This window comes from Cyprinus carpio, chromosome A17 (assembly GCF_018340385.1).
Source record: "Cyprinus carpio isolate SPL01 chromosome A17, ASM1834038v1, whole genome shotgun sequence".
Classification (NCBI taxonomy): Eukaryota; Metazoa; Chordata; class Actinopteri; order Cypriniformes; family Cyprinidae; genus Cyprinus; species Cyprinus carpio.
This window is the reverse complement of record NC_056588.1, coordinates 27,308,586-27,336,469: the sequence shown is the minus strand read 5'-3', so window position 1 is coordinate 27,336,469 and position 27,884 is coordinate 27,308,586. Positions and strand designations below refer to the sequence as shown.

Genomic DNA, 27,884 nt, shown 5'->3' with positions numbered 1-27,884 from the left:
GATTATTTTGTCCAGTAACAATGAAGGTAATGACTGTTTTTTCATTTTAAATAATCATAAAATGTACAAAAGCAATTTTTTTCAAAATAAGTGTTGTAGTATAACCAGCAGGAGAGCGGTGATGTGTGAACTGAATTTTGAGAAAGTACAGTGTGTTACAGTGAAGTAATTGAGTATTTGTCATAATAAAAAAATCATAAAAAAAAAAAAACTGCTGTAGTATAACCAGCAGGAGAGCGGTGATGTGTGAACTGAATCTGGTGACATTACAGAGTGTTACTGTGAATTTATTGAGTATTTTATTAGTAACATTTTTCGCGTTTCGCACTTTGCAGACGGTCCCTTCGGACTTGTCTCAGAGACTCAGACGCCAGCGCGTTGAGGTCAATGCGTTTTGTACAGAGCGGAGGAAAGTTTGTCTTGAGGAAAACTCGCTTGTAGCTCGTTTTCTTCATCACTACGAAAGAAAAGAGGCGTCAATTGTGTAGTGAAAACGTTTTGCTCGTGATTAATTGATCCAGGAAAGTGCCATCTGTGAATATCTTGCCAACTTTACCGAACTCAAATAGTGATGGGCGGAGCTCGATGACGTGGCAGCCCAAACATAGAGCTTACGAGGACGCATCCTATGCTTGCCATAGTTTTGACTAACTTAGTCAAATCATATTTAAAGATATCTCTAATCCGATTTCTTACTAGTGCAATTGTTATTGCAGATATCTCTAATTGTCATTGTGACTAGTCGAATTATAATTAAGACTCGTCAAAATACAATTGTTCCTATCTTAAATTATATTTATGGATAGTCAAACCAAAGTTTTAAATGCTAAAACGGCTTGCAATAGCATCCCTCGAATTGATTATCCATACTCTGCTGGCCTGAAACGGCTGTGGCGTATCGCTTTGCGATTCTGGAGAGCCAGAGCCGTTGAGAACTGTCCTGGTCTCTTAGCAACCTTTGTACACAAAGAAGTAAAAAACACGTGAAGCTCATCGGGTGCTTTGGATGGAAAAAACGACAAAAAGCATCACAAAAAATTAAACAATGGTAAAGCAAACGATTCAAATCTTTGCCCGTGTGAAACCGACGAAGAAACAGACCGCGGTGAGTGTTTTGCCTTTGTATTTTTGTTTTGTTCTTGGAATACAGATTATGTGTAACGCTACATTTTACATTTCCGTACCTATCTAAAGAGTTAATACGAGTTAAATGCATGTGTTTTCTATCAGGGGCTGCAGTGTTTAATATCTAATAATGTTTTATAAAAATAATCTGGTTTAAATCACATGAATACTACTTATAAACCGCTACAAAACACAAACCTTACTGATCTCTGATTATTAGCATTGTTTATATATTTGTTTACATCATCTTAGCATGTCTGTAATTTTCTTTAGTCTAATATTTTTGTCTTAGTGATAGAAAATGTTAATCATAAAAGAAGGCGATATACAATTTGCATGTCTACATTAGCGAGATTAAGTGTGCTCATGCTTAACACGTCCTGTTGCAGGAGTACTTTGTGGACTGTGAGGAGCAGGGCGGTAGTTTGGAGTTTGTGGTTCCCAGAGACTTGGCAGATGGTGTTATCAACAATAAGAGGGAAAACTACAAATTCAGGTGATGTGGAGGAAAAATTAGGGAGAAATTTAATATAATGAAATTATAGGGTTGGTTTGCATTTAATAATTAATATCCATGCATGCTTAATGAAGCATCAATTCAGATATGGATGGTGTATTTACTATATATAGAAACATGAAAGTATATTTTTCTCTCTCTGGAAATCTTTTTCAAATTATTCAAATGTTGCGTATTTTGGAATTGCACAACAAACATCAGTAAGTTTTGTGTAAATCATTTCCATTTATTGCACCAGTATAACAGCAGGATTTTCTCCAGTTGTTAAAAGCTGTCGTCCCTGCACTGTAGTCAGAGAGTCTCCATGCCCTGCAAGCTGGCTAGGTTGAAACTTCAATTTACAAGTCTAAGTGCCAGTAACACAGAAGTTTACCAATCACAGAATTTTAAGAGGCAGTACACATGCTCTTTGCTCATCCCTCATCCCATAACTATGGCATTAAGCATAAGCATACAGATATGTGACCAAAATTCAAGTAAAAGCAAAAGTTGTTTTCATTTGTCTTTAAACAACCTATTTTCACTAAAATATTTTTTCGCTACAGGTTTCAGAAAGTTTTTGACCAAACAGCCAATCAAGAGGAAATCTTTGAGGCCATTGCAAAGCCTGTTGCTGATAAGTAAGCTGACATTTTCTCTTCTCTGAAAATTTCATCTTGAAAGGCATACTTGCGCAAGCATACATTTTAGAAATACATATTAATTAAGAAAACAATAGATATGTACTGTATACTATTCAAAATAAAGAAAAAAGTATTTAGTATTAGTATATAGTATTATTAATAATTTAAGTATTAAATATATGAGTATTAAGGAAAAGTATTCTGGTTGACAAAGTCGTCCCAAAAATGTTCACCCAAAAATGAAAATTAGCATGTGTTTTACTCACTGTCGAGGCATCCTAGGTGTATATGACTTTCTTCTTTCAGACGAATCCATTCGGACTTATATTAAAAAGTGTCTTGGCTATTCCAAGCTCTAGCATTGCAGTCAGCAGGTGTTGCAGTTGAACAGTCCACAAGTCGTCAAATAAAGCGCGCACATCCATAATAAAACATGCCTCACGGCCCTGGGGGTGGGGGGGGGTTGTGAATAATGGCTTCATGTAGTGAATCCATATGTTTTTGTAAGAAAAATATCCATATTTCATACGTAATAAGCACTTTTCTCTCACTTCCGGTATCTCTCATACATGGAAGCTGTTCTGGCAGATGATGTAGGACAGGGCTCAATTAGTTTTCGCTGAGGGTTGAATTCTGCCAACAATACCAAGCCAAGGGCCACTGACCTATATATATATACAGTGGGTACGGAAAGTATTCAGACCCCCTTAAATTTTTCACTCTTTGTTATATTGCAGCCATTTGCTAAAATCATTTAAGTTATTTTTTTTTCCCTCATTAATGAAAGTGACAATGTGAAAGTGACGTGACATACAGCCAAGTATGGTAACCCATACTTGGAATTCGTGCTCTGCTTTTAACCCACCAAAGTGCACACACACAGCAGTGAACACACACACACCGTGAACACACACCCGGAGCAGTGGGCAGCCATTTATGCTGTGGCACCCAGGGAGCAGTTGGGGGTTCGGTGCCTTGCTCAAGGGCACCTCAGTCATGGTATTGAGGGTGGAGAGAGCGCTGTACATTCACTCCCCCCCACCTACAATTCCTGCCGGCCCAAGACTCGAACTCACAACCCTTGGATTGCAAGTTTGACTCTCTAACCATTAGGCCACGACTTCCCCCCTAATGTACACACAGCACCCCATATTGACAGAAAAACACAGAATGGTTGACATTTTTGCAGATTTATTAAAAAAGAAAAACTGAAATATCACATGGTCCTAAGTATTCAGACCCTTTGCTCAGTATTTAGTAGAAGCAACCTTTTGATCTAATACAGCCATGAGTCTTTTTGGGAAAGATGCAACAAGTTTTTCACACCTGGATTTGGGGATCCTCTGCCATTCCTCCTTGCAGATCCTCTCCAGTTCTGTCAGGTTGGATGGTAAACGTTGGTGGACAGCCATTTTCAGGTCTCTCCAGAGATGCTCAATTGGGTTTAAGTCAGGGCTCTGGCTGGGCCATTCAAGAACAGTCACAGAGTTGTTGTGAAGCCACTCCTTCGTTATTTTAGCTGTGTGCTTAGGGTCATTGTCTTGTTGGAAGGTGATCCTTCGGCCCAGTCTGAGGTCCTGAGCACTCTGGAGATGGTTTTCGTCCAGGATATCCCTGTACTTGGCCGCATTCATCTTTCCCTCGATTGCAACCAGTCGTCCTGTCCCTGCAGCTGAAAAACACCCCCACAGCATGATGCTGCCAACACCATGCTTCACTGTTGTGACTGTATTGGATAGGTGATGAGCAGTGCCTGGTTTTCTCCACACATACCACTTAGAATTAAGGACAAAAAGTTCTATCTTGGTCTCATCAGACCAGAGATTCTTATTTCTGTGTTTTTTAGCAAACTCCATGCGGGCTTTCATGTGTCTTCCACTGAGGAGAGGCTTCCGTCGGGTCACTCTGCCATAAAGCTCTGACTGGTGGAGGGCTGCAGTGATGGTTGACTTTCTACAACTTTCTCCCATCTCCCGACTGCATCTCTGGAGCTCAGCTAGAGTGATCTTTGGGTTCTTCTTTACCTCTCTCACCAAGGCTCTTCTCCCCCGATAGCTCAGTTTGGCCGGATGGCCAGCTCTAGGAAGGGTTCTGGTTGTCCCAAACGTCTTCCATTTAAGGATTATGGAGGCCACTGTGCTCTTAGGAACCTTAAGTGCAGCAGAAAAAAATTTGTAACCTTGGCCAGATCTGTGCCTTGCCACAATTCTGTCTCTGAGCTCTTCAGGCAGTTCCTTTGACCTCATGATTCTCATTTGCTCTGACATGCACTGTGAGCTGTAAGGTCTTATATAGACAGGTGTGTGGCTTTCCTATTCAAGTCCAATCAGTATAATCAAACACAGCTGGACTCAAATGAAGGTGTAGAACCATCTCAAGGATGATCAGAAGAAATGGACAGCACCTGAGTTAAATATATGAGTGTCACAGCAAAGGGTCTGAATACTTAGGACCATGTTATATTTCAGTTTTTCTTTTTTAATAAATCTGCAAAAATGTCAACAATTCTGTGTTTTTCTGTCAATATGGGGTGCTGTGTGTACATTAATGAGGGAAAAACTTAAATGATTTTAGCAAATGGCTGCAATATAACAAAGAATGAAAAATTTAAGGTGGTCTGAATACTTTCCGTACCCACTGTATATGTGTGTGTATGTATATATATATATATATATATATATATATATATATATATATATATATATATATATATATATATATATATATATACACGTATGTACATATGTGTATTATTATTATTATTATTATTATTTAGATATTATTATTTAGATATTTATTATTAAGATATTCAAAAGATGGTCACAAGGTAAATATTCAATTATTAGAGCTGTCAGCATTAACATTTTTATACTTATACGACAGCGACATGTGACAATAAGCGACACAGAATTCTATTTTAGAAATGGTTATAATGATTATGTGCTTTATTAAATGTTAAAAGTGTCCAATGTGAGTTTGAATCATTTTGCGTGAATTGTATAGCCATAGTGAAAGCAACAATAGATATTTTACCTCAGATCTTGAAAATAAATTAGGCTAAAGCAAATTTACGTTAAAACTGTGACCTCACTGCGAACCAGCATCCATAACAAAGATGGCATCACTCACTCACTCACTCACTCACACACTCACTCACTCAAAACTGTTCAGTCCATTCACATTTGAATCATCTTTTTTCAGTGTCCACTTTTCTTTACTTAACACTTGCCATTTTTTTTGCTGTCACATCGTACCTACACTGGACTTGACAAAGCATTGGAAATCATTTGAACTTTGTGTCAGCACGTCATAAATAGAATGAGTCAGCAGTTTTCTGTCGGGATTTGTGGTGCTGCGCTGTCCGCATCCAGTGTAGACAGCGTCACGGATTATTAAAAATTTGGTTGTATTTTGTTGCGTTGCGCCTCGCTGCTCGCGTCCAGTGTACAGTCGTGGCCAAAAGTTTTGAGAATTACATAAATATTGGAAATTGGAAAAGTTGCTTCTTAAGTTTTTATAATAGCAATTTGCATATACTCCAGAATGTTATGAAGAGTGATCAAATGAATTGCATAGTCCTTCTTTGCCATGAAAATTAACTTAATCCCAAAAAAAAACCTTTCCACTGCATTTCATTGCTGTCATTAAAGGACCTGCTGAGATCATTTCAGTAATCATCTTGTTAACTCAGGTGAGAATGTTGACGAGCACAAGGCTGGAGATCATTATGTCAGGCTGATTGGGTTAGAATGGCAGACTTGACATGTTAAAAGGAGGGTGATGCTTGAAATCATTGTTCTTTCCATTGTTAACCATGGTGACCTGCAAAGAAATGCGTGCAGCACATCATTGCGTTGCATAAAAATGGCTTCACAGGCAAGGATATTGTGGCTACTAAGATTGCACCTAAATCAACAATTTATAGGTTCATCAAGAACTTTAAGGAAAGAGGTTCAATTCTTGTAAAGAAGGCTTCAGGGCATCCAAGAAAGTCCAGCAAGCGCCAGGATCGTCTCCTAAAGAGGATTCAGCTGCGGGATCGGAGTGCCACCAGTGCAGAGCTTGCTCAGGAATGGCAGCAGGCAGGTGTGAGCGCATCTGCACGCACAGTGAGGCGAAGACTTTTTGAAGATGGCCTGGTGTCAAGAAGGGCAGCAAAGAAGCCACTTCTCTCCAAAAAAAACATCAGGGACAGATTGATCTTCTGCAGAAAGTATAGTGAATGGACTGCTGAGGACTGGGGCAAAGTCATATTCTCCGATGAAGCTCCTTTCCGATTGTTTGGGGCATCTGGAAAAAGGCTTGTCCGGAGAAGAAAAGGTGAGCGCTACCATCAGTCCTGTGTCATGCCAACAGTAAAGCATCCTGACACCATTCATGTGCGGGTTGCTTCTCATCCAAGGGAGTGGGCTCACTCACAATTCTGCCCAAAAACACAGCCATGAATAAAGAATGGTACCAAAACCCCCTCCAACAGCAACTTCTTCCAACAACCCAACAACAGTTTGGTGAAGAACAATGCATTTTCCAGCACGATGGAGCACCGTGCCATAAGGCAAAAGTGATAACTAAGTGGCTCGGGGACCAGAATGTTGAAATTTTGGGTCCATGGCCTGGAAACTCCCCAGATCTTAATCCCATTGAGAACTTGTGGTCAATCCTCAAGAGGTGGGTGGACAAACAAAAACCCACTAATTCTGACAAACTCCAAGAAGTTATTATGAAAGAGTGGGTTGCTATCAGTCAGGATTTGGCCCAGAAGTTGATTGAGAGCATGCCCAGTCGAATTGCAGAGGTCCTGAAAAAGAAGGGCCAACACAGCAAATACTGACTCTTTGCATAAATGTCATGTAAATGTCGATAAAAGCCTTTGAAATGTATGAAGTGCTTGTAATTATATTTCAGTACATCACAGAAACAACTGAAACAAAGATCTAAAAGCAGTTTAGCAGCAAACTTTTTGAAAACTAATATTTATGTAATTCTCAAAACTTTTGGCCACGACTGTAGACACAGTGTAAGTTAATGTCGCTTTCTGATGCTGTGTTTGAGTTTTCATGCCACATTATTTGAAATTAGCGCAGCCCAAACATTTTACTCTCGGGCCGCCTATTGAGGAACCCTGATGTAGGACGTCGGCGTTGCGTGCTTAGTGACGAATGCGGAGAGAGAACAAAACAAAACAGCTTTCATGAATTACTGTGTGTTCACACTGCCGCTGAACAGCGGCGAGCTGCTGCACGGCATTTCTTAGATGGTGTGGGTGTCGAGGAGTGTTGAAGTCAGGTCAACTTTATGGTAATGAGCTATGACGTTGTTTGGTGGCAACCAATCGGAATGTAGAAGTCCTGCGCTTGAGAGGATTCCAGAGAACGCAGTCCTGTAAACTTTGGTTCCGACCACATTAGTTTCCAAGCATTTTCACGCTAGAATGCTTGTTTTTCAGCGCAAATGCAATTCATTTTCTCAAAACAACATTGATTTGACCAATTTAGGCTACACTTGAACCAGGAAAGTTTGTAATGTAGGCTGCGCACAAATTAATGTTAATGTTAATTAAAGATATAAACATATAAGGAACTCCCGCACACTATCTTAACTTGCAAAATAATTTTTTTTTTTTTTAATCACACAACGTTTCGGTCACACGACCTTCATCAGGAGTATACAAATGTTCAAATTCATCACTTTTAAGATAAACACATGACCAATTAACAGAGTTCCATCTGCAAATAATTAAACTCATTGGGAGTATATAATTAGCACCACATCATAAACAGTTGTTATAGTTACAACAATCAAGATCCCCTATAGGTTAACAAAATCATCCAAAAAACACATAATCAACACATCGTCATCATGGTTTTATCTAAAGGACTATCTTTTGTGCCTACTAGTGGTGTTAATTGTTTTGGTCTAAAAGTGGATCTGTTTAAATGTTTTAGACAAATGAAACTACGGTATTTTTTTCTCCAAATCAGAATCGGGTTTATCTACGACACCTTTTAGACCTAAAAGTAATTTTTGCCCTAATGTGTCTGACCACACCATTCATATTTTTTGTCGTTTGGTTGAACAAGAGGTGATGGAAGTTTGTTCTTCTAGTAATAAAATTTCTCATAATCTTTCATTGAATGAGAAAATAGCTTTGACCGAATTGATAAGTGACCCAAGTATCATTATAAAACCTGCTGATAAAGGAGGGGCTATTGTAATCCAAGATACGAAAAAATACCAACACGAAATTCTTTCACAATTACAGAATATTAAGTTTTATAAAAAACTTCCCAGTGATCCTACCAACATTTATCAATCTGAGATATTGTCATTTTTAACAAATGCTAAAACAGAGGGTTGGATATCTCAATCGGAGTTTAAATTTCTGTATTGTCAACATCCGATTAGACCTGTTTTTTTATACTCTTCCTAAAATTCATAAGAGACTTATCGACCCTCCAGGTCGTCCGATTGTGGCACAGACTAATTCCCTCTTATCTCCTTTATCACAGTATGTTGACTTTTTTATAAAACCTTTTGTCTATTCGTTACCGACTTACATTCGAGATTCTGCTGACTTTATTAATAAGATTTCCGAGTTGATTTACCGGATATTTCTTTATTATTAACTTTGGACATAACAAGTCTATATACTAACATTTCACATGAAAAAGGACTTATTGCCCTTAGACATTATCTTTCGTTACGCGAGGACTCTAGTCCACCATCAGACTTTATCATCAAGATGTCTTCGTACCTTTTGAAATATAATTATTTTAGTTTTGATAAGGATTTCTTTCTTCAGATTAGTGGGACAGCAATGGGCTCGAATTTTGCCCCGAACTATGCCAATCTATTTATGGGTCTTTTTGAAGAGAGTTATGTATTGAATACAGAAAATAATCCTTTCTATTCAAAGATCATCAAATGGTATAGATACATTGACGATATTTTCTGTATCTTTTTGTGTGATCACGATGAGGCTCGAGAATTTGTGACATATTTGAATAGCTTGGTTGACGACTTGGATTTTACTTCTGAAATTAATTCGTCTAGAGTACACTTCCTGGATATGTGGATACAGAAGAACGAAGGCAGTTTGACCACTACTTTGTACACAAAAGAGACCCGATCGTAACACACTTTTACTCGCTACCAGTTTTCATCCGACTTTTTAAAAAAAAGGACTGCCTAAGAGTCAGTTCTACAGACTGAGGAGGATTTATTATTCTGATTCCGATTTTATTGAGAGATCGAAAATCATGAAAAATAAATTTTTGAACAGAGGTTATCCTTTAGATTGGATTGATGAAGGATTTAATACAGCTTTTAAAAAGACGCGGTCTGAATTGCTAAAAAAGAAAACAAGAAAAAAAACCGAGAAAGTATTCTTTTGCTTGTATTACAACATATTCACCTAAGTCTTACATGATAAAATCTATTTTTAAAAAAACACTGGCATTTGTTGTCTTCTGATTCGGAGTTGAGCGATATTTTTTAGACATCCTCCTTTGATTGTATACAAACGCGCTAGGAATTTAAAAGACCGTTTGGTACATGCTCGTTTTCAGAGCGTTAGCCCTCGTGCATCTCAGAGTTTACTTAGTCCCATACAGAAGGGCAATTATCGTTGTGGGAATTGTGCTCAGTGTAATAATACTTTTAAAACATCAACTTTTTGTCATCCTAGAACGGGCAAAAAATATAGCATCAAATCTGTGATTACTTGTGTTTCCACTCATGTAGTGTATTTGATCCGTTGTCCTTGTGGGAAAAACGTCACGTCAGTTGAAACAAAGAATTAGTGAACATAAGAGTTCGATAAGAAGAAAAGATCTAAATTATCCAGTTGTGGTACACTTTTTAACTTTGAATCATGACGTAACTTCTTTACGTTTTTGTGGGATTGAAAAAGTAACTTTGCCACCTAGAGGTGGAGACATTGAATTACTTCTACAGAGACGCGAACTGTTTTGGATTTACACCCTTCAAACTTTATTACCTATGGGTATGAACGATGAAGCATTATTTAATGTATTGCTATAGTCATGCAATTGTTTTGAATGAGGTGTTTTTTCCACTATGTATTCATGATGAGTTTGAGTGACTGTGGAACCTGACTGATTGTTATAACTGTTTAGAATTACAATTTGATGCTGTTTGATGACGATGTGTTGATTGTGTTTTTTGGATGATTTTGTTAACCTATAGGGGATCTTGATTGTTGTAACTATAACAACTGTTTATGATGTGGTGCTAATTATATACTCCCAATGAGTTTAATTATTTGCAGATGGAACTCTGTTAATTGGTCATGTGTGGTTATCTTAAAAGAGATTAATTTGAACATTTGTATACTCCTGATGAAGGTCGTGTGACCGAAACGTTGTGTGATTAAAAATTTATTTTGCAAGTTAAGATAGTGTGCGGGAGTTCCTTATATGTTTATACGACCCACCAGGTCTTATTTTTTCTACACACCTATTACTTACAGGTGTGCGATGGAGTTCGTTCACTAATGTTAATTAAAGACCAAGGCTAGTAAACATAAACTGCATGTTGAAATTAGACTTAGTTAGCACTTAACCATGAACACAAAAACACACTACACAAATGGCTTTTATTGGTTTATTTCGTTAGCAAAAATGTAACTATAATTGTTATGTTCTTTCCATTGATCAATTTCTTACTTTCACATATAAAATATTTCATGAGGTTCCCTTATATCCTACTTATGGTCAGTCTGTGCAAGATCAACATGCTTGTTTCCTTTGCGGCTCCTTTAAATACAAGACAAGCATTCAATCTATGTCAGAGCATCCACAAATCTTTCTACAACGTTGTTGGCAGGGTGGCCAGAGCGAATTTTTTATGCTCTCGCCAGTGGCGGGATGAACGCACAGTTAGAAGTACAAACCGAGGATTTGTAAAGAAAAATGTTGGAGGATTTCGGTATAAACCAAGAAGAGACTGGTTTTCCTTTGCTAAAGTAAGGAAGCCTTGCTTCTATAAACAAACTTGCGAGACTAGTATATTTCAGAGGCGCACGACGTGCATATGTCCTCCATCATCTGCCGGAACGCCTTCCATGACAGATACCGGAAGTGAGAGAAAAGTGTTTATTACGTTTGAAATATGGATATTTTTCTTACAAAAACGCATGGATTCACTATAGGAGGCCTTTATTTAACCCCAGAGCCGTGTGAGGCACGTTTTATTATGGATGCACGCACTTTATTTGACGACTTGTAACTGCAACACCCGCTGACTGCAATGATAGAGCTTGGAATAGCCAGGACAATTTTTTAATATATCTCCGGATGGATTCGTCTGAAAGAAGAAAGTCACATACACCTAGGATGCTTCGAGGGTGAGTAAAACCCAGGCTAATTTTCATTTTTGGGTGAACCCTTTATTGCTATGGTTCAGTACAGTAACTTCTCAACCATGTTCCTGGAGCTACCCAAACACTGCACATTTGGCATGTCTCCTTTGCCTGACACACCTCAAGGACACCTGCATTTATGTATATCCATTAAAAGACCTTGGACCTCATTTATAAAATGCAAGTATAATCAGCTATGATCCTAAATTCCATGGGTTGTAAATTACTATTATTTTTTAAACGATTTGTAGGAACATTTCAGAAATTAAAGTACATGTTATACGAGTTGCAGGAAGATAGAACGTTAGGAAAGGATGAGTTTAAGAGAATGAAAATGTGAAATCCCAAGTTTACAGCAATACGTGAAATTGCATAGACATGAACAACCATCAGTCACTTAATTATTACCTCGCATTGAGTTCCTCAATGAGGTTAAAATTATATTAGATAAACCAGTACAGATCAGAGTCTGGAGGTACGTTACTTGTGATGCCTGTGTAGCAGGGTTCCCTTTGTTGTCGCTGAAAAGGGGGTTTCCCGAGGCTGCTGATTGGCTGGAAGTTCAGTAGTCGTTGAAGTGACGTCTTGGGAAGCCCGTGGTTGGGCGTTGGCTGACAATGTGGAGTTGTGGGCTGGTTGAAGTTTCAGACGGGCACGCGAGGTCAGACTCGGAGACACGGCATTACAAAACTTAACTCAGAACACGAAACTCTCAAACGGAAAAGAAACTAAAGTAAAAGAACAGAAGTAAAGTTTGACGAGACTAGGTGGTTTTTCTTCTCATCGTGGCTAAGTAGCAGGCGTGCAGGCCGAAGCACGCTGGAACGGTGCTCGAAGAACGCTAAAAGTGATGACTAAAAGCATGACTGAAAAGCCAAAGCTAAAAGCAGGCTAAAAGCATGACTAAAAGCTTAGACTACAAGCAAAAGCTAAAAGCAGGCTAAAAGCCGGCATGACTGATAGCAAAAGGTAAACGCAAGCTAAAAGCTAAAAGCTAAATTTGATGGTGTCCTGAGTATTTAAACTGGCCTTTTGGCCACACCTCAAATGTTGTCTTGACCAATTAGATATTGTCTTTGGTCGGGGTGTTGCGACGTTTGTCCCCATAATTTTGGACATGATTCCTATGATAAGAATATGATACATTTGACAAATAACTGATGGTCAGAAAAGTTTCAAGCAAGAAGATTCGATTACACACATACTAAACATGAATATGAATACTTAAACTATTCAATAGTTATTAAAAAGACATACACAATAAGTGATTAGAAACATTATAGTCAAATGTGTGGGTTACACATAAATGAAAATGGAGTTAAGCTATGGACTGATATTCATTTATAAGTCTTTTTGAGTTCATATTGGTGCAACTACATCTATAAGAGACAGTTCCTGTGCCATTCTCTGACATAAGGATTTTCTGTGTGGAGCCCAGAGGTTAAAAGTTCCCCTTAGGAATTTCAGTCTGGTTCTGCTAGGTGGGGGGAAGTCAATCCAACGACCTTTTTTACTCTCATGGCTTTACATGTGAGGGTCAGACTGTCCATCTCTTTGATTACTTGCCCCAAATTAGACAATCTCTTCTTCGAATTGAAATTGTCAATAATTGTTCTAATGGTGTTAATGTTGAAAGCTGCTCTGTGAAAGAGCTGGTTGGTTATCTTCCTTCAGACTGTGGTGCTAGGAGTTGATTTACAACATCCTGTTGCTTTTCTGAGGAATTCGGCTCCTCTTGTTTTAACCATGCTCACGATTGAATCTTTAATTTGTCTGGTTCGGGTCTGATACGCTACAATATTGAGGATCATTCTGCACACTGATATATTATACGTGTGTGTGGCTTAAGTGTTAAAATGGCCTACTTTCTAAGGCAATTAGGCAATTTTATGTTTAACCTGAGTGTAGCCCACACAGACTGTGAGTTGAGATGAGAAGCGGTTATAATCGGCTTTTGTCTAGTTTTTTAACCCCTTAAGTGTCACTCACATTTTTGAACATAGACGTGAAAGTGCAGGGTCCAAACTTACATTTTTATAATTCATGAAAGAAAACATTTTGTAACATGATATTGATGTACCACTTTCATGGTAATGCAATGTCTGATTTTAAATTGGGTTTCAAAGGCTGAATTTTGAGATTTTAAGTTTTCAACTGATATTTAATTTCTGATGATTTCTAAAGTGTGACAAAAGGCAATTGTTTTTTTTGACAAAGGTCAGAACTCCTGTTATGATGATGTAGATTTTTGAGGTGCACTTCAAGTTCAAGTACAAGTTTAGCTTTATTGTCATTCTGCTACATGTGTGGACATACAGTGTAACAAAATGTCGTGCCTCACAGGACCACGGTGGTACATAGATACAGACATACAACAAAGTAAAACAGTATAAACCTATACACAACTAACCTACTGACAGATTTTGAATATAAATATACTATATATATATATATATATATATATATATATATATATATATATATATATATATATATATACACATATATATATATATATATATATATATATATATATATATTTACATATATATATATATATATAGATATATATATATATTATATATATAGACATATATAATATATAATATATATATACACAGATATATATATATATATATATAATATACTGACATATATATATATATATATTATATATATATATATATATATATATATAATATATATATATATATATATATATATATATATATATATAAAAAGTTTACCTATACATAAGCTAAAAAATACAGACTATACAAATGCTTCACATAATACTATACCTATACACAATTAACCTACTGACAGATTTTGACTTTAAATACTATATATAAATGTCTACCTATACATAAACTAAAAAAACAAACAAACAAAAAAATACAAACTATACAAATGCTACACATAAACACTGTACCTATACACAACTGACCTACTGACAGATTTTGAATATGAATATACTATATATAAATGTTTACCTATACATAGACTGAAAAAGAAAAATATATAGACTATACAAATGCTTCACATAATACTGTACATGTGAAAAGCTGGAGGGTCTTGCGGTCTGCTGCACTAAAGTTCCCAAACCAGACAGTGATGCAGCTGGTCAGCACACTCTCTATGGTTCCTCTGTAGAATGTGGTGAGGATGGGTAAAGGGAAACTTGCTCTTTTCAGCCGGTGGAGAAAGTGTAGGCGCTGTTGTGCCTTCTATGAGAGTGACATGGTGTTGGTGGTCCAGGTGGGATCCTCTGTGATGTGCACCCCCAGGAATTTAGTGCTGCTGACTTTCTCCACAGTCGAGCTGTTGATGGTCAGTGGGGGTTGGTCAACTGAGTTTCTCCTGAAGTCCATCACAGCCTCCTTTGTCTTCTCCACATTGAGGGACAAGTTGTTAGTGCCACACCATTCAGCAAGCTGTGCTACTTCCTCTCTGTAGTGCGTTTCATCGCTGTTGCTGATGAGACCTACCACAGTTGTGTCATCCCCAAACTTGATGATGTGGTTGGAGCTGAACTTGGCAGTGCAGTTGTGGGTCAGCAGCATGAAGAGCAGCGGGCTGAGCACACAGCCTTGTGGGGCACCTGTGCTCAGTGTTGTAGTGCTTGAGGTGTTGTGGCCGACACGGACTGACTGAGGTCTTCCAGTTAGAAAGTCCAGGATCCAATTACAGGGGAAATTGTTAAAGCCCAGCAGGTTTAGTTTATTAATGAGCTGTTGTGGGATTATTGTGTTGAATGCTGAGCTGAAGTCGATGAACAGCATTCTGACATAGGAGTCTTTATTTTCTAGGTGGGTAAAAGCCAGGTGGAGGGTGGAGGAAATTGCATCATCTGTAGAGCGGTTTGGACGGTATGCAAACAGGAGCGGAACAAGTGTGTTGGGGAGGCTGGTTTTGATGTTGTGCATGACTAACCTCTCAAAGCACTTCATCATGATTGGAGTCAGCGCTATGGGACAGTAGTCATTTAGACAGGACACAGGTGATTTTTTTTTGGTACCGGTATGATGGTTGTGGATTTGAGACATGTGGGGACGACTGCCTGACTTAGCGAGGTGTTGAAGATATCTGTTAGGACATCTGTCAGCTGTGCAGCGCAGTCTTTCAGTACACAGCCAGGTATGTCGTCAGGACCCACAGCCTTGCGTGGGTTAATTCTAGATAGGGTCTTCCTTATGTCGGTTGGAGACAGACAGAGCACCTGGTCGTTGGGAGGTATGGGCAGTTTTTGTGCAGGTGTGTCATTCTGCATTTCAAACTGTGAATAAATGTGGTTGAGTGCATCATCATTCAGCTCAGTTCAGTTTAAATAGTATCTGTGCAATCATTTGCAATCAAGTCAACGATATTGCTGTAAATTAAGTGTCCCCAACTAAGCAAGCCATAGGTGACAGCGGCAAGGAACCAAAACTCCATTGGTGACAGAATGGAGAAAAAACCTTGGGAGAAACCAGGCTCAGTCGGGGGGTCGGTGTCAACAAATAAGCAAGCCAAAGCCGACAACAGTTCAATTCCAGGCTGCAGCAAAGTCAGATTGTGCAGAAGAATCATCTGTTTCCTGTGGTCTTGTCCCGGTCGTCGTCTGAGACAAGGTCTTTACAGGTGATCTGGGGCTCATCTAGTTGTCCGGGTCTCCACTGTCTTTCAGGGCTGTAGAGGTCCTTTCTAGGTGACGATCCACCATCTGGGCTGGATACGTACTGGATCCGGGTGACTGCTGATCTGGATACAGACTGGATCTGGTGGCTACGGTGACCTCAGAATAAGAGAGAAACAGACTAATATTAGCGTAGATGCCATTCTTCTAACGATGTAGCAAGTACATCGGGTGTTATGGGAAGTGTTCCCGGTTCCGGTTTACCTAATTAATGCAGCCTAAAAATCCATTAACGGATTTGGATATTAGAAGCGTATTAGTGTGTTATGTGTAAGCCAGGTCAAAGAGATAGGTCTTTAATCTAGATTTAAACTGCAAGAGTGTGTCTGCCTCCCGAACAATGTTAGGTAGGTTATTCCAGAGTTTAGGCACTAAATAGTAAAAGGATCTGCCACCCGCAGTTGATTTTGATATTCTAGGTATTATCACATTGCCAGAGTTTTGAGAACGCAGCGGACGTGGAGGACTATAATGTAACAAGCGCTCGTTCAAATACTGAGGTGCTAAACCATTCAGGGCTTTATAAGTAATAAGCAAGATTTTAAAATCTATACAATGTTTGACAGGGAGCCAGTGCAGTGTTGACAGAACTGGGCTAATATGGTCATACTTCCTGGTTCTAGTGAGAACTCTAGCTGCTGCATTTTGGACTAGCTGGAGTTTGTTTATTAAGCGGAACAACCACCCAATAAAACATTACAATAATCTAACCTTGAGGTCATAAACGCATGGATTAACATTTCTGCATTTGACATTGAGAGCATAGGTCGTAATTTAGATATATTTTTGAGATGGAAAAATGCAGTTTTACAAATGCTAGAAATGTGGCTTTCTAAGGAAAGATTGCTATTAAATATCACACCTAGGTTCCTAACTGAGGACGAAGAATTGACAGAGCAGCCATCAAGTCTTAGACAGTGTTCTAGGTTTTTACATGCAGAGTTTTTAGGTCCTGTAATTAACACCTCTGTTTTTTCAGAATTTAGCAGTAAGAAATTACTCGTCATCCAGTTTTTTTATATCGACTATGCATTCCGTTAGTTTTTCAAATTGGTATGTTTCGCCGGGCCGCCAAGAAATATAGAGCTGAGTATCATCAGCATAACAGTGAAAGCTAACGCCGTGTTTCCTGATGGTATCTCCCAAGGGTAACGTGTAAAGCGTGAAGAGTAACTGCCCTAGTACGAGCCTTGAGGTACTTCATACTGCACTTGTGATTGATATGATACCTCTTCATTTACTGCTACAAATTGATGGCGGTCATATCAGTACGATTTAAACCATGCTAATGCACTTCCATTAATGCCAACAAAGTTTTCTAGTCTATGTAAAAGAATGTTGTGGTCAATAGTGTCATCCACGGCTTCTGGTTTGCACGTGTGGTGATGGTCTTGGTGACTGTAACATCATCAATGCACTTTTTGATTTAAAAGTGGTCTGTATGCTGGAATTAGCATAACAGAGATGTGGCCAGAGTACCCAAGGTGGGTCCGGGGTACAGCCTTGTACGAGTTCTTTTCTGTTGTGTAAACATAGTCCAGTGTGTTTTTTCCCCCTAGTTGCAAAGTTCACATGTTGGTAGAACTTTGGCAAAACTGTCTTTAAGTTTGCGTGGTTGAAGTCAGTAGCTATTATGAAAAAGCCGTCGGGGTTATTTGTTTGTTGTTTGCTGATGGTGCTGTACAGCTCGCGAAGCGCGTCCTTCGCATTAGCACATGGGGGGATGTAAACTGTGACAATAACAATGGCCGTGAACTCCCGTGGCAGATAGAACAGTCGACACTTCACAAACATAAACTCCACCATCGATGAACAGTGTTTTGTCACTACCATATCATTATTACACCACTCTTTGTTGACGTACACACATAAACCACTCCCGCGAGCCTTACCAGACAGTTCTTTGTCTCTGTCCGCTCTATAGCAGGCAAATCCATGTAGCTGAATAGCGGAGTCTGGGAAGTTGTCGTTTAGCCATGTTTCAGTGAAAACAAACACACAACAATCCCTTGTCTCATGCTGTGTAGACAGAGTGAGTTGAGTTCAGTTTATTTTCCAGAGAGGCAAGGTTTGAGAGCATGAGTGATGGAATCGTTGGTGTAGTGGGGTTAGCCCTTAGCCTATCTCGTGTGCCTCCACACGTACTGTGCTTCTGTCCCCTCTCACATCGCCCGCATTGCCGTATTGTGTGGCTAGCGTCAGTAGGTGAGGCCGCGGTCTCGGGGTTCGGCTTCAGCAGCAGACAGAGGCCTCTTAGCTTCTCAGTAGTCTCTGGTGAAAGCTGTTGTTTGTACACACTGGCGATTTCCAAAAGGCTCTGTCGATCATAGATGTGTTTCCGAGTGTTTATCTGATGGTTTTGCGATAAGGTCAGACTGTTCAAAGATGAAGAAACAAGACTAACAGACATAAAAACACCATTTTTGGGACCCGGAGTAGCCGCTGCGTCCGATCGTGCTGCCATCTTGGATCAAAGTATCATAAATAAATCTATTACTTTTCCTACATAATTTTTAATAAAAAACATTGGTAAAATATCTATTTAGGAGTCTTAGACCTTTCCAACGATATATACAGGTGCTTCTCAATAAACGTTGTGGAAAAGTTCATTTATTTCAGTAATTCAACTCAAATTGTGAAACTTGAGTATTAAATAAATTAAATGCACAGAGACTGAAGTAGTTTAAGTCTTTGGTTCTTTTAATTGTGATGATTTTGGCTCACATTTATCAAAAACCCACCAATTCACTATCTCAAGAAATTAAAAATATTTTATAAGACCAATAAAAAAACATTTTTTGTGAATTGTTGGCTTTCTGGAAAGTATGTTCATTTACTGTACATGTACTCAATACTTGGTAGGTGCTCCTTTTGCTTTAATTACTGCCTCAATTCGGCGTGGCATGGAGGTGATCAGTTTGTGGCACTGCTGAGGTGGTATGGAAGCCCAGGTTTCTTTGACAGTGGCCTTCAGCTCATCTGCAATTTTTGGTCTGTTGTTTCTCATTTTCCTCTTGACAATACCCCATAGATTCTCTATGGGGTTCAGGTCTGGTGAGTTTGCTGGCCAGTCAAGCACACAAACACCATGGTCATTTAACCAACTTTTGGTGCTTTTGGCAGTGTGGGCAGGTGCCAAATCCTGCTGGAAAATAAAATCAGCATCTTCAAAAAGCTGGCCAGCAGAAGGAAGCATGAAGTGCTCAACAAATCTTGGTAAACAGGTGCAGTGACTTTGGTTTTCAAAAAAGACAATGGACCAACACCAGCAGATAACATTACTCCCCAAATCATCACAGACTGTGGTAACTTAACACTGGACTTCAGTCAACTTGGGCTATGAACTTCTCCACCCTTCCTCCAGACTCTAGGACCTTGGTTTCCAAATGAAATGCAAAACTTGCTCTCATCTGAAACTGTACATCCTTGCGATCCTTGGGTCAGTGCGAACAAAACTTTTTTCACAACTTTTTTAACACTCAACTTTTTTTCTCTACGACGCATGGTTTTTCCGCAAAATTTAGTTATATCCGAAACCTACTTTTGCGAACTAGTCCTAGGTTTTTCGCCCGATCGGAATCAAACCACTGCAGAAATATTCTCTGGACACTGAATATCAATAATTATCAAAAAAGTTGAAATTTCAACTCACTGTCGCAATGGGGCCCCAAAATGTTCGAAAGTCAAGGACCAATTTTACATAAAAGGCTATAACTTGTGAACGAAATGAAATATCTTCACCAAACTTGGTACACATGTGTATAAGCTCAATCTTTGGTCAAACAAAAAGAATTGCGCTCCTTTGCCACTTGGGGGTGCTATAAGACCAAAAAACATATAAATGGTTATAACTAGGCAAACGTTAGTTCGATCGACTTGAAAATTGGTATGCAGTGTCTTTGTCCAAACGGGCACAAGTATCTGTGAGGACATTCACGTATCTCAAAAAACATGGCTGCCATTGGCCAAAAAAATTTAAGCACCTATTTGACAGGGTTAACGGAGGTCGATCGGAACAAAAGTCAGTGGGCATGTTCGACTCATGGCCCTTACGGTCTGTCAGAATTTTGAAAGAAATCGGCCACTAGGGAGTGAAATTGTGTTTTTCAAGTACATAAACAATTGCATGTTGTACAGTTTTTAGCACATCAACAAAATATGCATATCCTTCGATAGATCTCCTCATAACAAGTAACTTTGTCTCAAGAACCATTGCTGTCAATCAAATTGTTCATTAAATATTCTCAATTATGTTAAAAACATACTTTTGCCAACTAGTCCTAGGTTTTTTGCTCAATCTCGATCAAATCACTGCAGTGCAATTCTCTGGACGCTCTAGATTAATAATTATCAAAAAAAGTGTTGAATTTTGTCCTTTGGTTACTTGTAACTCTGTCATTTAGAGAAGGGGCGTGGCCAAAATATACCCAAATGCCTATAAAATCTAAACAAAAACTCAAAACTTTATGAAACTCTGAGAAAACATGTGTCCGATGACTCTTAACCCTCTGAAGTCGATTAACGCGTAGACGCGTTTTGCGGTATTTTCTCCTGATAACCCCGAAAAGAACTTAAATTACACTTTCAGTTTTGGTCGTACAGATAAGAGCAATACAGCAATCGAATCTGTAAAGGGTCTACTTTTTTTGTATACAGACATAATAACAACAAAACTTTGTGCACTTATAAAATAAATATAACAAACAAGGAGTGCTTCAGTTACAAACGCGTCATTAAAATGAACTGTAACTCAGTAAATACTTAACACAGAGACATGAGAGAGATATCTATAGAAAGCCTGACATGTCTACTTTTAAACTAAACAAGTGCTGCCGAAAACAAATATTCTGTGATAAAGTAATCCATATGAAAACAACGCGATGTCCGTTTTTTCACGTCTCCCTTCATTATCTTCTAATGTGACCACGACTCCACGCCCCCGCACCGAGCGCGCTATTCAAATGTTTCACTGAAGCGCGCGGCTTTTGAATACGGCCACACAACAGAAGACAACACAGCGAGATTGTTCTTCAAGTTTTTTTTATTTTACTGTTTTGCTTCGCGATGAGAGGAATAAGACATAATTTACCCCAAAAAGATGTGATGTGGTTGAGGATTTGAGATTTGGATTTCCTCAGAAAAAAAGAATGAAGCACTTTATTCAGCAGATAACATAAACATGAGTAAGTCTCTTTTTATTTATTTATATACTTTTACTAGTTTTCACATAACGTGTAAACATTTTACTAGTTAGACTTTTTCCAAAGACTTTTTCCAAACTATAATTCCTGACTAAATGTATAATCAAGTGAAATATTATGAAGTTTCAATAACAAAATACACTACTATACCATTCAAAAGCTTGATGTAAATAATATAAATGTAACTGTAACAAATGTAACAAACAATGCTGTTCTTTCAATTTATAACCCCTAAAAAACCTGAAAAAAAAATATTCTCAGCTCTTTTCAACGTTAATAATAATAATAATAATAATAATAACAAATTTTTTTTGTAGAAAATCAGATTGTTAAAAGGATTTCTGAAGGATTGTGTGACTGGAGTAATGATGCAAAAAATTCAGCTTTGAAAGTCAGCTTTGATTGTTCCTAATAAATTGCTTAACTGCACTCACAAGTGAATATTAAATAATGTTGTGGGATAATTAAATATATTCTAAATAAACTACAAACATAAAATTATATACATTTATTTTGTCCTCACATTCTTTCTTGTAACTCTTCCCCTCTCAGTCACACAGCTGACTGAATGGCTCATTATGCAGCTCATTATGTGGGTCTTTGTCTTCTCAGGTGTGAATCACAATGATATTCATGAGAGTTGATGCCTACTCGCATGTGACTTTTACCAACAAAAAGTGTCTTAGAAAATTTAAATCAATATATTGTTTTCTGTAAGTGAGTAAACAAGATGATTTTCACATCATTTAGAAAGAAAAATTCTAGGCTACAAGCTCCAGTTCTCAAAAGTCACGGGAACCAATGTTCTGTATGTGTTTTATTGCCTTATTCAAGTGATTTAACATTTTTAGTTTTTCACTAACCACGCATAACATTTTTTTCTCAAAAACACAATAATGTACATACATGCTGCTTACATATTATTATTATTATTATTATTATTATTATTATTATTATTATTATTATTATAGCCCAGTTTGTGGTGATTATTGTGAGATTAGACTTTCATTTAGATATTTATAAGAAACTGAAAAAAGCACAAATGTCAGGGCATGACAAAACTTCTCCAGGCCCCAAAAATACCCTTAGACTCCAGAGGGTTAAAAATTGCATGTTGTGTTTACTTGTGTTATCTGTCACTAATATTTAAATTTGTTTGATGATCTGAAACATTGTGTCTTACGTGTCTTACTCATGATGTGTATTTGGAGTGTGCTAAGTCCCACCCTTCATGTGGGTTAGAAGTCTTTACCATGGCACAGGATTAGGGTTGGGTACCGAAACCCGGTATCAATATGGCACCGGTTTATATATATATACAATGGTGTGAAAAAATTTTGGCCCCCTTCCTGATTTTGAATTTCTTGTTTGTCACACTTTAATGTTTCAGATTATCAAACAAATTTTAATATTAGTAAGTAAGTAAATTTGATTTATATAGCACCTTAAACATAGCAAAGCTATCCAAAGTGCTGAACAATGTAAAATAAACTTAAAAGAGAAAAGGAAACACAGAAAAGAAGCAAACAAGACATATAATACAATAAAACAACAATGAAGTGAAATTAAAATGCTAAGGAGAAAAGATACATTTTCAACCTCGATTTAAAAATGGTAATGGAAGGTGCAAGGCGGCAGTCTAGAGGCAATTGGTTCCACAGACGGGGGGCAGTGACTTAAAAGGCTCTGTCACCATTAGTTTTCAAACAGGTACGAGGGACAGATAAAAGAGCCCTGTCAGCAGATCTTAAAAGTCTGGTAGATGGCAAAGGGATAATAAGATCTTTAAGATAAGATGGAGCTTGATTGTTAAGAGCTTTAAAAACAAACAACAGAATCTTAAACTGAACACTAAAATGGACCGGAAGCCAGTGAAGAGAAGCTAAAATTGGAGTGACATGGTCATATTTCTTTGCCCCAGTCAGCAGCCTTGCAGCTGCATTTTGTACCAACTGTAGGCGAGAGAGCAATGCCTGTGGAAGACCTGAGTACAGTGAATTACAGTAATCTAATGAGAAGTAATAAAAGCATGAATAACCTTCTCCAAATCCTGAAAAGACAAAAACAATTTAAGTTTGGAGATTACCCGTAATTGATAAAAACTGTTCCTAATGACAGAATTAATTTGTTTGGACAAACATAATTCTGAGTCTATGATAGGGCTGTGCAATATGGGGAAAATATCTAATTGTGATTTTTTTTTGACAGATATTGCGATTTGATTTGCGATTTTAAATTTGCAAATTCAAGCTTCAGCTCAATATTGTCAATATGCACAGTATGAGTATCATGACCCTGCTGAAAAAAAAAAAGAAATTCTTACAGTTTCCATTAAACCATTACAAAATTCCTTTTTGTTTTTGGCATTATTTCAATAGGAATTACTATTGTTCTATTGGTTGCCATCTGCCATAATACAAACCCGTTGGGACACTGTACAGATCGTGAGTAAAAAAGGAATAGAATAATTTAAAAATCTCATAAACTTATATTTTATTCACAGTAGAATACAGATAACATATCAAATGTTGAAAGTGAGACATTTTGAATTTCATGAGAGCTACACATTCCAAAAAAGTTGGGACAGGTAGCAATAAGAGGCTGGAAAAGTTAAATGTACATATAAGGAAAAGATGGAGGACCAATTTGCAACTTATTAGGTCAATTGGCAACATGATTTGGTATAAAAAAGCTCCTCAGAGTGGCAGTGTCTCTCAGGAGTCAAGATGGGCAGAGGATCACCAATTCACCCAATGCTGCGTCGAAAAATAGTGGAGCCATATCAGAAAGGAATTTCTCAGAGAAAAATTGCAAGAGTTTGAAGTTATCATCATCTACAGTGCATAATATCATTCAAAGATTCAGAGAATCTGGAACAATCTCTGTGCGTAAGGGTCAAGGCCGGAAAACCATACTGGATGCCCGTGATCTTCGGGCCCTTAGATGACACTGCATCACATACAGGAATGATACTGTAATGGAAATCACAACATGGGCTCAGGAATACTTCCAGAAAACATTGTCGGTGAACACAATCCACTGTGCCATTCGCTGTTGCCTGCTAAAACTCTATAAAAAAGAAGCCATATCTAAACATGATCCAGAAACGCAGGTGTTTTCTCCTGGCCAAGGCTAATTTAAAATGGACTGTGGCAAAGTGGAAAACTGTTCTGTGATCAGACGAATCAAAATTTGAAGTTCTTTTTTGGAAAACTGGGACGCCATGTCATCCAGACTAAAGAGGACAAGGACAACCCAAGTTGTTATCAGCGCTCAGTTCGGAAGCCTGCATCTCTGATTGTATGAGGTTGCATGAGTGCGTGTGGCATGGGCAGCTTACACATCTGGAAAGGCACCATCAATGCTGAAAGGTATATCCAAGTTCTAGAACAACATATGCTCCCATCCAGACGTCGTCTCTTTCAGGGAAGCCCTTGCATTTTCCAACATGACAATGCCAGACCACATACTGCATCAATTACAACATCATGGCTGTGTAGAAGAAGGATCCGGGTACTGAAATGGCCAGCCTGCAGTCCAGATCTTTCACCCATAGAAAACAGAAAGAGGAAGATGCGACAAAGAAGACCTAAGACAGTTGAGCAACTAGAAGCCTGTATTAGACAAGAATGGGCCAACATTCCTATTCCTAAACTTGATCAACTTGTCTCCTCAGTCCCCAGACGTTTTTGCAGTTGTTATAAAAAGAAGAGAGGATGCCACACAGTGGTAAACATGGCCTTGTCCCAACTTTTTTGAGATGTGTTGATGCCATGAAATTTAAAATCAACTTATTTTTCCCTTAAAATGATACATTTTCTCAGTTTAAACATTTGATATGTCATCTATGTTGTATTCTGAATAAAATATTGAAATTAGAAACTTCCATATCATTGCATTCTGTTTTTATTCACAATTTGTACAGTGTCCCAACTTTTTTGGAATCGGGTTTGTAGATGAATGTAATAGGGAAACACACAGACAACACATGCATATACCAGATACATTTGTCACTAATTAGTTGTTATCTAAATAAAGAAAATGTCTTTATGTGGGTGTGTTATGTGTATTTGTAAGCGTGGAGGTGGTCCACTGGTCAGCTAGGCCGTGGTGTCTGACCCTGAGGGTCATTAACATATCTTTGAAATGTGTTTGAAGTCTGATGGAGAGGAGCAGAGAGCTGCTGTTTAACATCCTCTTGATAGTGGGGGGAAACCCTTGGCAATTTACCACCCATATAAATGTAGGATGTGAGGCCATGTCTACGATTTATATGCAAATGTAAAAAGGTTAAAAGGAATTTCTAAGATATAAAGCCCAAACGATCGTACATGATCCTAAGCAGATGCTACACTGGTCTACATTCTAATGACCAAACCAACATCAACAGCTACAATGACAGAGCAGTGGGACTTAGTGGTAATTTAATGGCATCTGAAATGCTTTCAGATGGATGTACACTAAACAGTGCTTATCAGCTTTGTCTGCTTGTGCCTGGGAAACCACTTTAAATGTTTTTGCCATTGTACAGTTAGTTACTCGTCTTTGAAATTCTCACTTGTGTGCAGTCAAGTACAAGTCTGATTTCCTGTATGGCACCCCGTATGCATAGACACTGAAGTCAAACCAAAGACTGCTATGCAGCATCTTTTCTCTCTTACATTTCTTTATTTTCACTGTGTGCAATATTGACTAAATAAAATGATATCTCAGTATTTTGGGGGATTTTGACTGTAGTGATATTAAAGTGTTATTTTCCTGAGTTTTGTGCTGGTACCTTGGCTGGGTCAAGTCTGTCATGGACGAAACTTTTCATATTCTACATACTCTGGGCAGTGGTTAGTTCACAGCAGTGATATAAATTAACTGTCCTTCCATGGGCTGTATATTATTTTCAGGGGTAACGATGAATGATGAGATACATCTACATTTACATTTAATTATTTAGCAGATGCTTTATCCAAAGTGACTTACAAATGAGGACAATAGAAGCAATTAAACCAACAAAAGGGCAAAAAATGTAAGTGCTGTGACAAGTCCCAGTTGGTCTAATACAGCACACTTAGCCTCAAATACTGCTCTGAAGTGGTATTAGATATAGTGTGAGGAGACGTTTCTCTCTAAAAACATTGTTATATTCAAAATGCTTTGGGGTTGAATATTACGGTGTTGAAAATCAATGCAAAAAATATTCTTAGCTAGCAAATAATGTTGGCCACACCATTATTTTAAGTCAGTATTCTTGTGCCTTGTGCCAATAGCAATATTTTTCTGTAAAACCATTTTCGTTTTTCCTTTTATTCGTAAACATAAATGCCTCATGCTTTATGAAAAGCTAAACAGAACTGTATATAAAGTTACATTAATTGATAGATAATTACTTAATAGATGTAACTGTGTAATAAAAAGCTTAAATTACATTTAAAATAACATTTGGTTTTATAGAATTATTAAATGATTAGTTCACTTCCAGAATAAAAATTTCCTGATAATGTCAGGATCCTGGCCCAACGGTCTTGTCTGTCTTGTCTCTGTTCAATGTTTCTTTATTTTGTGTTTGAGCACATGGCTCTGTTTATGTTTGTGTTAGCCATGTGCTTCTCTTGTCCCACCTCATTGTTTCCTGTTACCATGCCCCCTAGTTTAGCTCTTGTCTTGTCCTTGTTTCTCTAATTGTGTTCACCTGGGGTCCGTTCTACGTACGTCGCTAACTCCGATTTGGCATGATCTTGGATTATTTGGTTCTTCGAAGCTTATCCTTGACTTGCTGTCATAGCAACAGGTCCGTAAACTTAAACCTGCTCGGGAGCAGGCTTATTTAATGTAAACAGGACTGGATTGCTAATCTGTTAAAATCTGTCCCAGCCACTGCTACTTTATTGCAAGAGTACCCTACTAATTCGGGTACAATAATTTAAAATAATGAACATTTAAAGTGTTAGTTCACCCTAAAATGAAAATTCTGTCATTAATTACTCCCCCTCATGCTGTTTCAAAGCCGTAAGACCTTCGTTCATCTTCGGAACACAAATTAAGATATTTTTGATGGAATCTGAGAGCTGTCTGACCCTACATAGACAGCAATGCAACTGAAATGTTCCCAAGTCCAGAAACGTACTGTGACGGGACGAGCCAACGACAGACACAGTGGGCGTGGCGTCAGGCCTCGGAGAGGTTTTTATTTAACAGAAAAAAACCAAAAAGAGAGGGAATAAAGTGTCCAAAAGGGGAAGAGTGTCCAAAACAACAGGGAATCTGGTGTCCTCGTCGTGCTGCGGGGTTCGTGGGGGTCTGGCAGTGTTCACGAAGGGAAGGGTCCAGGTAAGGGGCGGAGTCCGGCGGCCGCACGCGCTCCCCTCTT

General features: G+C 38.2%; 1 protein-coding gene across 1 annotated transcript in view; it reads left to right on the top strand.

Annotated features, from left to right (window-relative positions):
• Positions 1-422: 422 nt before the first annotated feature.
• kif6 (kinesin family member 6) overlaps positions 423-27,884 on the top strand; it is a 240,207-nt gene continuing 212,745 nt past the window's right edge. The window contains 3 exon segments of the mRNA XM_042774549.1: positions 423-1,105; positions 1,515-1,621; positions 2,188-2,262. Coding sequence (XP_042630483.1) covers positions 1,046-1,105; positions 1,515-1,621; positions 2,188-2,262 — 242 coding nt within the window. The 5' untranslated portion in view covers positions 423-1,045.